At 59.5% G+C, this 11,844-nt stretch overlaps 1 protein-coding gene across 4 annotated transcripts in view; it reads left to right on the top strand.

Annotated features, from left to right (window-relative positions):
• Positions 1 to 10,541, top strand: part of TOM1 (target of myb1 membrane trafficking protein) — a 39,901-nt gene extending 29,360 nt beyond the window's left edge. For 2 of the 4 annotated variants that reach the window (XM_069581104.1, XM_069581102.1), the window contains 8 exons: positions 983 to 1,016; positions 1,412 to 1,505; positions 2,138 to 2,258; positions 4,755 to 4,830; positions 7,274 to 7,327; positions 8,543 to 8,602; positions 9,508 to 9,547; positions 9,627 to 10,541. In XM_069581104.1, coding sequence (XP_069437205.1) covers positions 983 to 1,016; positions 1,412 to 1,505; positions 2,138 to 2,258; positions 4,755 to 4,830; positions 7,274 to 7,327; positions 8,543 to 8,602; positions 9,508 to 9,547; positions 9,627 to 9,781 — 634 coding nt within the window. In that variant the 3' untranslated portion in view covers positions 9,782 to 10,541. The remainder of the gene's footprint in view (positions 1 to 982; positions 1,017 to 1,411; positions 1,506 to 2,137; positions 2,259 to 4,754; positions 4,831 to 7,273; positions 7,328 to 8,542; positions 8,603 to 9,507; positions 9,548 to 9,626) is intronic. The other 2 variants (XM_069581105.1, XM_069581103.1) reach the window with 1 other exon arrangement.
• The last annotated feature ends 1,303 nt before the right edge of the window (positions 10,542 to 11,844 follow it).

The following is an 11,844-nucleotide window of genomic DNA, read 5'->3' on the forward strand; positions in this document are numbered from 1 at the left end:
AGCACACCCCCACTCTTTTCTCCTGTCTGTACAATGAAGCTGTGATCCCTTGTAGATAACCAGCAGCCCGTGCAGTTACTCCTATAAGGGCCTTGTCAGTCAGGCTGTCTGCACAGGGTGCTAATTATGCCTGCTGCCTCCAGCTCCCAGTTCATTTCATATGCTTATCCATCAGCATACACTTGCTCAGTGATTCTGAATCAGGTGATGGGGATGGGGCTGCAGCAGATAACATCTTCCCAGCCTTTCCTGCTCACTGGGCCAGTGGCGTTAAGAGCCCCTGCCACTAGGGGTGTGGGCTGGGGGGTGGCCCACAGGCCCAGTCTCTAGGTGACCAGGACCCCTCTGACACCCACTCGTTGGAGCTCGTGTTTGTCTGGTTGTTTCCGGTTTCTAATCACTCCTCAGTGTCTTTGCTTGATCCTCACACCTGGGAGGCAGGTTGCACTGTCACCCCCTTGTTACTTGTTCAGAGGTGATGTAATTCACCTGGGGTCACACACGGAGGGACAGAACCAGGTCCAGAGCAAATCCCAGACCGAGGTCTTCAGCCCACCCAGCAGCAGCTTGGCCTGTCTAGGGTGGTTTAAGAGTCTCCATGAAGTAGTGTAAGAGATATGTGTCCTCCTTACACCACTTTAGACACTCACCACATGCACAAATGTTTGTTACCAAACAAGGTCCAAAAAAAAAATCCACACCTTTACTATGTGCGTGCACTCCCTTTTCCTTTTCCTCTCTAGTCTCTTCCTGTTGTTTGTTTAATGCTAGTTGTAACTAGATAATCGGTCATCTAATTGGGACACTTGCTGGTGAAAGAGGCGCCCTGCTAATACTCCCCTGGGGCATACACTGGATTGTCCGGGGCAAACCTGGCCAGTCACCACCCTGTTTGTGACCCATTCCGTGGGTTTCGAGACCTGCAGTGGGCAAAGCTCTGGCCTGGTCTGTCTCCTTGACCCAGGTCTTTTCTGTCCCATAGGTTTGAACGCCTCCGAACAGGCCAGACCACCAAGGTAAGAGGCAGCTTCTCCATATTAATGACAGGGAGGGCTGTGCCCACCTCCCTCCCCAGGTATCCTGGCCAGAATGTGTCTTCTTAGCCAGGCTCTTAGAAAAGGCTTCTTCTAAGTTTTTTTGTCATTGTCCCTTTAGGGTAAACAAGGTTCTGCCACCAGCTGATGCCCTAGGGTCTTGTGAACCTCCCAGCGGGTGCAGCCAAGCTAGAGGCCAAGGGGAGGAAGAAAGACTCCCTGACGCCCAGTCATAGCTGCTGGGGGTGAGGAGGGGAGGAGGGAGCCTAACGACACACCCTCAGGCAAAGAATGCAGGCACCAGTGCTTCAGGGTAGGAGGGAATGAGGCTGCACCTCCGGTCAGAGGGTGATGGTGGCCTCTCCCCTCCCCCACAGGCCCCAAGTGAGGCCGAGGCAGCCCCTGACCTGATCGACATGGGCCCTGACCCTGTAGCCACCGGCAGTCTCTCATCCCAGCTGGCAGAAATGAGTAAGTGCAGCACTGGGGGCTCTGGCCAGGGTACGTTACCTACCATGGGTGCCCTCTCATTACACAGTTGGGGCTAGAGTGCCCACAGCAGAATATCGGCCCAGCCCCCACCTCCCCGGGGTCCCCTGCTGAATCTAGCTGTGGGGCTCGCATCTTCCTGCACAGCTGGGATAAAACACGGGAGATTCTCCCTCCCAGCCCCATAGCCCCTGAGCCCACTTAGATCTCAGAAACCCCGCTGTTGTGTGATTGCCCCTGGATCATCTGGTGAACTTGGACACGTAACGTGGACACCCTGGACCCCTCTTCTCCTGAATAAGCTTATGCACAGAGCGGGCTTAGACCAGGCCAGGCCCAGAATGGGCTCCTGGTGCACGTCAGCCGTCAGCACCATCGTCACTTGATCTGTTAAGTGTTATCGGCTGCCTGCTCAGAAGTAATTGAGAGAGAGGAGGTGAGGTGCCCGGTGTCCCTCAGCCAGCAGGTGGCCTGTCCCACCCATATGCCCCACCCTGCCCCACTCCAAGTTGCCCTGCTTCTCCAGAACCGACCTGGGCCTGGCAGGAAGCAGCCCAGCCATGACTCCAAGGACAGCCAGGCAGACCCTTCATGTGGTCTTTTTGTCCCCACAGACCTGGGCTCCAGCAGCGTGAGGGCTGGCCTGCAGTCTCTGGAGGCCTCCGGCCGACTGGAAGATGAGTTTGACATGTTTGCACTGACGCGGGGCAGCTCACTGGCTGACCAACGCAAAGAGTGAGTGCTGAAACCCACCCTGGGCTCCTGCGGTTTGGGTCAACCGCTGTCAGGGGAGGGCCTCTCTCCAGGTCCCTGAGCTCGGTGTATGGGTGGGCACACCAGCCCCTACCTGCACCCCCTCAGGATGGCAGAGTTTTTCCCCCTGAGTCAGTCCTACATGGCCTGGGATGGATGAGGGAGGGACGCCCATTGGGTGACTACTAGCTTGGTTCCAGAATCTTACACAAGCCGAGCAGATGAGGAAACAGAGACTCTGAGAGGCTGGTCATTTGCCCCACCTCAGGCAGCTAATGTTTGACAGAGTCGGGAACCCCAGACTGTCTGGTTCTAAAACGCAGTGTCTCCAACCCAGCCCAGCTCCCCACTGCACTGTACACCATGTACCAAGCCCTCAGAGACTGGTCCAGTGATTTCTGCTCTTCTGCAACCAGCCTTAATTTCCATGGAAGTTGCATTATCCCACTCGAGTCTGCCTGCCCTGCCCTCGAGCTTGGGCTCTATGCTTCCTGGGACTGTCCATTTTCAGGGAGATACTTTTAGCAGTGGAGGCCACATGGCCAAATGTCCACCAGGCCAGCTTCCCAGGACCAGCTCCATATGGCTGATCAGGGGACAGGGTTTGCTTAGGGCTGTTATCAGCCTTTTGCTTGTAACCCCGGGGCAGGTACCAGGTACCAGGTAACCAGGATGTACAACCAAGGAAAGCACTGAACTAAGGGAACTTCTTGGCAGACTCCATTCCAGTCTCCTTGGGAGCTGTTGATAGGCCTCCAGAGGGCCCAGGGGTCCCCCATCCACTCTGGCCAGTCCCAGTGAAACCTGACAGGCTATAGCCGGCTTGGCTCATAGGGCTGCTCACAGCCCCACCCACTGGCTGGCCAGCCCTGCCCTGTGAGCCGAACCCATGAGTCTGGGGCGGAGTTTGTGCTCCCAAGCCCAGATGCCCTGGGACCAGTGGCTCACGGTCAGCTTGGAGGTAGGGGCACAGTGAGGCTGCTGTGTGACTGGAGGCTAATGAGTCTGGTGGGACTTGCCACCAGAAGGGTGGCCCGGCTGAGGTTTGCAGCTGTGCTGTCCCTACTCTGGGGAGCCCTGAAGGCCAGAGAAAAGCACACCCCGAGCTTGCCTCCAGAGCCTGCAGTCTCTTGGGGGTGGGAGGTAGCCTGCCTGTGGGCCGCTGCTGTGCAGTGCTAGGCTGTGGATCAGTTCGTGTAAAGGGTCAGAGGCAGGGGTAGAGTGAGACACCCAGTTTTCTGGTTGGCTGCAGCCCCTTTGCATGGTGAGCCATGTGACAGGGTTAACTCGCCAATTCCCATGCCCTCCTGGCTACCTCTGTTCTTCAGAAAGGCTGCCTGAGAATTTGGGGGTTTATTCTAGAGGCCCCTTTAAGTTGCCAGCCTACCCAGTCCCCAGGGAGGCAGGTTGGCACTATCAGAGCCACATGTGCTATGCTTGCGCTGGTCCAGCCCAGCTCCAGCAGTGTGAGGTGCTCCCCACCCACCCCACCTGGAAGAAGACCCCTCCTCCCTAATGGCGCAGGGCTTTCCTTTGAGGCTAGAATCCCAAGATTCTCATCTTCACCTCAATAGCTGACCCAGGGACTTCCTGATGGTCCAGTGATTGACTCCATGCTTCCAATGCAGGGGGCACAGGTTCGATCCCTTTCAGGGAACTAGATCCCACATATCATGCATGACCACCAGAAGAAAAAAGACTGACCCAGTCTCACCTCCTCTCTGCCAGCAGTTCAGGGCAAGAATGACAGCTCTTCCCAAGCTGCTGGACCATGTCCCCGAGGCCTCCCTGGATGTCCCCCTCTGTAGCAGCCAGAGAGACACCAGCCCCCTTGTTAGCACAGGCTTTCCTCCCGCTCCCCTGAACCTTCACTGGAGACATGGCAGATCCCTCCCTCCCCACCCTCCTCTGCTCGGAGGGTACAGTGTCCCCTGCGTTTCCTCCCAGTCGCCGGGGCTGGCACCCCGAGCGCATGCAGAATCCTCACCCGCCGTCTGCAGGTCTGTTTTCAGCTGCAGAGTGCGGTTCCCCCGTTCACACACAGCCTTCACAGAACCACAGATTCCGAAATTACACTGTGGGAGCTGCTCTGGAGAGGGTCTAGATACGAGCTCTCCATGACCACGGGGTCTGGGACGCTGTGCTCATCCCTGTAGTGCGGCCAAATCCAGGAATAGGAGGTCGGTGGACCTGGTCTCTGACCCCCAACACCTCACTTCTCCAGCCTCGCTCTGCCTGTCATGCAAGCCACATGTCTGACCCAGGTTCCCAAAGGCAGGAAAGGAGACCTTTTGCTCCATCTCAAGGCAGGCCTGCAGATTGGTGCCCCTCTTGGGGCTCCTGCCCAGGCACATTCTGAGTCCACACAGAATGTAGGTCTAGCCCTTGCCCACCCAACCCCTTCCCTCCTCATGTCGACTGGCATGTCTGGTATGGTGAGGGTGGCAGGTAACGGCCACAGTGGCCTCTGTATTTCAGGGTAAAATACGAAGCCCCTCAAGCAACAGATGGCCTGGCTGGAGCCCTGGATGCCCGGCAGCAGAGCACTGGAGCGGTAAGCAGAGGGGCCTGTCCAGAGGAAGGCTGGGCAGTGCTTGCCTGGCGGTGCCCCTGGTTTATGACAGGAGGTGTGAGAGTGTGGATGGGAGGGGCTCAGCACTGACTTGGAGCTGAGCTAGTATTCAGCCCCTCTGCCCCTCCAGAGCCCTGTTATCTGCAGGAATGTGGACAGAGAGGGGCTGGAGGACAGACCCTAAAACCACAGGGAGGCACCCAAAGGTGCCACTTGTATTCCATTTAACTGCTGGCATATGTGGAATGAAAGCCACTTGCCACACGGAGCACGCTGTACCAGCCACTTGCCCCCTTGGCAGGAGTTCCAAGGACAGTTCCCTTGCCTTTAAATTTGTTTATGGGTGCCTTTTGGGCAGAGAGCGGTAGTTACAACGTGCAGGACCTGGGCGCTGGAGAGGCAAGGCCAGTGAACAGCAGGGCCAAGGAGGGGGTTGGTCACAACCCAGGGCTTCAAAGGTACAGGTGGGACTGGGCGCTGGGAAGTGAAGCCTGAGGGGCAACTGGGAGGACTGGCTTCTCCTGCCTGAGGTGGGAGCCCTGGGCAGTCTGGAGCAGAGGTTGGCAGGGGGACATTTATCTAATTTGATTTTAAGAGGACTCAGCCTGGAAGCTGGGAGAGCAGTCAGGAGGCTGTGGAAGCTGCCCTGTCCTCTGGAGTGGGGAGAGGGGCACAGGAGATGTGGGAGGGATTCCCAGCTGCATCCCCAGTGTCCCAGGAGTCATTCCCAGTCAGAACGGGGCAGGACCAGCAAAGGGCTCAGATGCCTCCTTGGGTGTGTTGTAGATCTGCCACCACGCGGAGTGCGTTTACGCCCTGAGTCTCAGAGCCTCCCACTTGGACCCTGTGTCCCCTGCTGAGTGAGCATTCTGTGTCCCCCACTTACTAAGTCATCACACAAACCCTGAAGGGGTCTCCTTTGCCGATGAGAAAGCCGGGTCCCAGGGGGGGTGAGTGAAACCACGGATCTCACGTCCTTCGCGCAGTGCCTGGCACGTAGTGAAACGTTTTACCTTCATAGCACTGCAGTGTGGTCATCTCACTTACAGAGGAGACACCAGGGCTTAGAATTGAGGTCATTTGCCCACGATCTCACAGCCATTCGTCTGTCCAGCACGGAAACCAGTGCTGGTAACGAGAGCCCCAGATGACCTGCAGAGCTCCAAGGAGCAGAGTTGCTCCCATGCTCAACCTTCCTTTTCCATGGGCCATCAGTCTGGCTCCAAGAATCCAAATGAGTGCAGACAGTAGGGAGCGCGTCCCTCTACCGCCACCTGGTCTCCCTTGGGCAGAGACTGGCCTCTCAGCCCTGTGCCTTCCTGCTACAGAATTGGGGTGGTGGGGGACAGATGTCACCTGCTAGGGCCGCAGAGCAGCTCAGGCACCTGACAAGCACTGGGACGAGGCCTCCTGGCTGCTGCCCCACCTGCCTTGGGACGGAAACACACACACCTCTGTCTGCAGAAAAGCAAGTTCTGCCCGTTCATCTTTGGTGACTTGAGAGATTTAAGTGAGTTCTACCAATCAGGGTACAACTTCCTCCAAAGTAGGTCATAGACATCTGCTCACGAGATGCTCAAATCTGGCAAAGGGCTAAGGTTTTCTCCGTCTCAGCTGTCAAAACACGATTCCAGGCAGCAAAGTACTGAAGGACTCAAGCGTCAATCCTGTAGGTGGCTGGCTGGTGTTTGCCCCCAGGGGTTGATGAGTCCTGGGAGGTGAAGATGCTGGATGGCCCGTGCCAGGCCCCAGGCTAGGTCTGTCTGGCTGGGGAAGACGATCACGGGCTGATGGGCCAGGAGCCAGGACCCTAGGCTTCCTCCCCTATCCATCTGCTCTGGGGCCCTGGGCATCTCCTGTTTGCCCATGAACAAACATGACGGGAAACAGGTACAGCAGTGCTCCTGACACTGGGTGCCCTTCAGAACCCCCTGAGAGCCAGTGGAGGGCAGCCTACACCATCCTAGGACTGCTCAGCACACCCACCGGGATCTGTGGGGTGAAAGTAGTGGGGGAGGCTTTGCCCCACCCATCCAGGACCCTGGGGTCCCCACAGGGAGACCACTTTCCTGTTCCCTTTCCCCAGCCACCACACCTATACAGACATGGGCGTGCAGACACACACACACACACACATGCACACACCCCTCTTGAGGCAGTAGCGGGCCTGTGCTGGAGGAGGCTCCCAGTACACACACACATACCCCCCACACACACACACACACACAACCCCTCGAGGCAGTAGCAGGCCTGTGCTGGAGGAGGCTCCCAGTACACACACACACACACACCCCACACACACACATATATACCACACACACACACCCCCCTCTTGAGGCAGTAGCAAGCCTGTGCTGGAGGAGGCTCCCAGTATACCAGTGACCTGGCCTCCCCACCACCTTCAGCACGACTCTCTCTCACCCAGATGGAAGGCGGCGGTGAGAAGAGCCTCAGTGACTGGATGGTGAGGCAAGGCATGGTGAGGACGGGCCAGGCGCACTTGCGGGGGCCTGCCCAGGTGGCGCCGGCATCACAACCAGAGGAGCGCAGGGTCAGCAAGGGCCTGCGGGCCCCACCCAGCGCCCAGCACAGTCCCGCTCCCCCTGCTCTCGCTTCCACGGCCCTTGGCACTGCCTCGGAGCAAGGCCTGGGCAACTCCTCTGGCAGCTGGGAGGTGCCTGGGGCACGTCTGGGTCTGGGCCACATGCCGGCAGAGCGAGCTGGAGGGTGCAGCCCAGAGAACTTGCTGCTGCTGCTGGTGCTGCTGGGAAGTCAGCTCTGCCGCTTCTCTGGGGTCCCCACCCGCTCTGGGGTCTCGGTGCTGAGGACGGGGTTTGGGGCCTGAGCTGGCTTTGGTTGGAGGAGGACTCGCTCTCCTTCTGTTTCTCAGAGTAGCTGAGTGGTAGCTCGCATTTCCCAAGCGTCTGCCCTGTGCTGGGTGCAGAGCTGCGTTCTTTATCTCCCTCGTCTCTTTAATCCTCACAACGACCTGGACCTAGACGGTAGGTACTGTCATCCTCTCTAACAATGAGCAGTGAGGGTGAGAGGAGCTAAGTCACCTGCTCCAGGTGCAGGAGCCCAGCCAGCTTCCGGTCTCTCTTACCCCAGAGTCTGTGCCCATAGCCTCCAGCTGGATTCTTCAGATGTCTTTCGAGTGGGAAGACCCCACACCAGCCCTCAGCCCCCGCCCTGCGCAGGGCTGTGTGGCAGAGTCACAGTGGCCCATCGCCTCTGGGCCCACCAGCCTGGCCGCCTCTGGTCTTCTCGGCCCCTGCCTCCTCACTGGCCCTCCTCTGCCCGCTTCCACCAGGAGCTCTGAGTCTGCGGAGGGAGGCTTGTGGGGACAGCCCGCGGCCGTGCCCCTGCCCCAGCCCTTCTGCCTGGCTGCCCACTTCCTGGGATTTGAAGAATACCATGCCAGTTGTCAGGAGCCCCTCTCCATCCCCTGCTCAGCCTGCTGGCCCGCATCCGCCTCGCCCACAGCCTGGCACAGCGAGAACTCGGGGAGACCTCAGCGTCCCAGGCAGCTGGGCCAGAGCTGTCTTGGAGGGACTGCCATGATGGGGCTGGGCAGGTCAACTGGCCCCGTCCCATGAGTGAGGGGCTCAGGTTGGGCAACTCCCCCAGGGCCGTAGCCAGTGGACTCAGGCTGGTGAGGGGCACTGCCCTGCCTCACCCCTGCCCTCCCCTCCAGATCCCCGTCACCCAGGCCTGCCTCATGGAGGACATCGAGAAGTGGCTGTCCACGGACGTGGTAAGTGGGGCCTGCTCCTCACCCACCTCACCTGGGGCTCCCATGTTCCCATGAGGAAGTGGCCGGTGTGGGGGCAGGGCCAGTGCCCCGTCCCCTGCTGCTTCCCAGTATTTCGCCTTAGAGGGGGAAGCCTCACACTCCTTGCAGCCTCTGGGGCCTCCCCTTGCCCAAGCCTGCTGCCTGCGTGAGGGCCCACTGTGGGCAAGACGGGCCGCCCGAGGGCAGCAGGGACGTGAGAGCCCTGAGCTCGGCACCTGGGGTAGCTCGGGGAGTGGTGCCAGGAGCCCCATTGTGCAGAGTGGAGACTGATGGGCAACTGTCAGGGGTGCTGTGCCAGGAGAAGGGGGCCCAGCACCCTCCAGAGCCCCCAGTGTGCAGGAGGGGCAGTCAGTCCAGGCCCCCTTCCAGGTTTCTTCCCCAGCCTCTGCCAGCCCACCGCTCATTCTGAGCACCAAGGATCAGGTGCCTGGGCACTTCCTAGCTCCAAGGCCGCCTTCTGCAAGTGGCCAAGACCATGTTTATGCCCACGGTCCATCCGTTTTGCCTAGTGGGTACAGGCTCACCTCCAGCCCTGCCCCTAGTTGAGCGTGTGTAGCTGGCACAGGTTTGGGTGTCAGCCTCTCCACCATAAGCGAGTCTGCCCATCCCTTTGGACACTGGAAAGGGTGGAACTAGTGCCCTCAAGGGCACCACACCCTGCCCCTGGCACTCTTCGGGAAGTCCTCCGCTTTAGCTTGCCAACAACCCCGTGAGTGTCACCAAGCAGAGAACTGAAGCTCAGAGAAGCCAAGTGACACCCAAGGCCCTGTGGCTCAGAAAGTGGTGGGGCCGAGGTCTGGGCCCTCTGGGTCAGCCGCTGAGCCCCGCCGTGCCCACAGCTAACCTGCCTCCTTCTGCCTTGTCAGGGGAATGACGTGGAGGAGCCCAAGGGCGTCACCAGTGAAGGTAGTAGACCCTGGCCCTGCCCACCCTTCCCGCACTCTAGCCTCGGAGCCCAGCCCCAGCCTCCCTCTCGTTGCTCTAGAATTCGACAAGTTCCTGGAAGAACGTGCCAAAGTGGCCGATCGTTTGCCCAACCTCTCCAGTCCCTCAACCGAGGGGCCCCCAGGCCCTTCACCTGGCACTGCCCTGAGAAAGAAGACCCAGGAGAAAGATGACGACATGCTGTTTGCCTTATGAGTGTGGGGCCTGGCGCCCTGCTGCCCGAGCCCCGGTTGTTCCCACACCCCGTGGCGGGGGCCTGTCCCTCCTTTGGTGTAAAGGCTGCTTGAGGGTGGCTTGTCACATAAGTCCTTCTCTTCCCCTTGAGGTTGGGGCCATGCTGCCTGGGAGTGTGGGAGGCAGCTGGATGAGCTGGGGGAGTGAGTGAGTTCTACTTTGGGGCCCTGGACACTCATGCCTCTCCTCCCACCCCCACCAACCACTGCGACTTTGCTGAGGACAGGAAGGCCCCAGGCTGGAGAGGCTGGTCGCCTGGTGGCCCAGTGTGACTCCCCTTGTCCTGGGTGATCCCCTCCTGGGACCTGCCCCCAGAGGAGCTGTCTTCAGAGCCCACACTGCCAGTCGAAGCCTAGCCAGAGGCTGGAGACAGAAGAAGTCTCTGTCGCAGCCTCAGGCCTGTTCCCCAGTGCCTGCCATGGAGCCCGAAGAGTTGGCCAGCTGTTGAGGGCAGGGTCTGTGGCTCTCTACTGAGAGCGCACTGTCCAGATAAGCTGCATGTGATGGGGGGGAGACCTCGCCAGCCCGAGGCCGCCAGGGGGCTTCCGGCGATGCTTGTAACTCCTGGGACCCCCCATGACCTCCACTGCCTTGCCCTCCTTCCTCTGTTCCTCCCTCGCAGGGCTCCACTGGGCACTGGGCCACCCACCTGTCAGTTGATCCTCTTGACTGGGAGAGGTGCCTTTCGTATCCCCAATAAAGGTAGAAGAGCACCGTAAAAGTGGTCAGTCTCCAGGAGGAAGCTACTTGGCCTAACCAGGGCTGGGCTGGGCTGGGCTGGGCTGAGGGCCGCCCACGAGACAGACATCTGCAGATAGGGTAGGTGCAGCGGCAGGACCCAGCCACACCACACCAGCACAGGCTCTGCCACCAGTTGCCTGCCAGGCAGCCCTGTTGCTCTCTGTGGGCGACCTGTCCACATCCTCAGGCCAGCCCCTGCCCAGCAGCAGGAGCTCTGTGATCACAGAGGTGGTGTGGGTGTGGCAGGCCACTGAGCCTGCAGGGAGGACGCAGCCACGCAGTCCAAGGCCCAGGTGCCAGGCTCTCCGTGAGCTCATGGCATCGAATCCACAACCATGGGTGAAGCAAAGTTGCATCTCGTTTTCCAGAGGCCGAGTCTCTGACTCGGTGGGTCGTGTGAGCTGCTCCAGGTGCACTAGTTAATCAGGTGCTGGGCACTTCCTCATGCGTCAGTACATCATCCGCATTTTTCAGATGGCAGCGCTGAGGCTCAGTGTGGAGGCCTTAGCACACGGCTCAGGAGCTGGGCCACAGGTCAGGTGCTGGTGTCAGTTCTCATCTCTGTGGCAGCTCAGGTGCCCTGGTCTCAGAGCACAGCCTTTTCCGGGCTGGAATCTTCACACCAGGCTCCCCGAGAGTCACTGCTTGAGGCACATGGGAGCCCCCAACCCAGCAACTCCTCTGTGGTAGAAGGGAAGGGGGCTGGTGTGGGGCTAGAACAATTGACCTGCCTGAAAGGTCAGCCTATGGAGGAGAGCAGAAGTCGGAATACCTGGGCCTGAGAGCCGAGTGACCGGAGTGGATCCAGGGGCCTCAGCAACCCCCATGTCCCGTGAGCAACAGGTGGGCTGTGTGTTCCGAGGCATGGCCTGGAGCCGGGCACACAGGAAACCAGGCCCAGCCAGCCCTCCATGAGGAGCTGGGGCAAGGGGAGTAGCTGCAAAGCAGGTACATGGGACCAAAGGTGAGTCCATCCGCCAGGCAGGGAGGAGGGGGCTCATTGTCCAGGCCGCAGCTCGGAGCGTGAAGAGAAGCGAACCTGGAGAAAGACGGCTGGATGTGACCTCTGACCTGTCTCCCCAGCCTGAACCACCTTTCTCTCCACACCACCCGCTGGGGAGCAGCTGTGTCCCTGTCCCTGGGCAACCAGTGTCAGCCTGGTCTGACAACTTTTTAGGACCCTTCAGTCACACCAAGCTTGACTGGTCTAAAGGTTACCTCCTGCATCCTGCAGGAATTAGCTGTGTCTGCCCAGGTAGTGGGAAGGCTCTGGTTCTCACACG

The sequence above is a fragment of the Ovis canadensis genome, chromosome 3 (assembly GCF_042477335.2).
Source record: "Ovis canadensis isolate MfBH-ARS-UI-01 breed Bighorn chromosome 3, ARS-UI_OviCan_v2, whole genome shotgun sequence".
In the NCBI taxonomy this organism is placed as follows: Eukaryota; Metazoa; Chordata; class Mammalia; order Artiodactyla; family Bovidae; genus Ovis; species Ovis canadensis.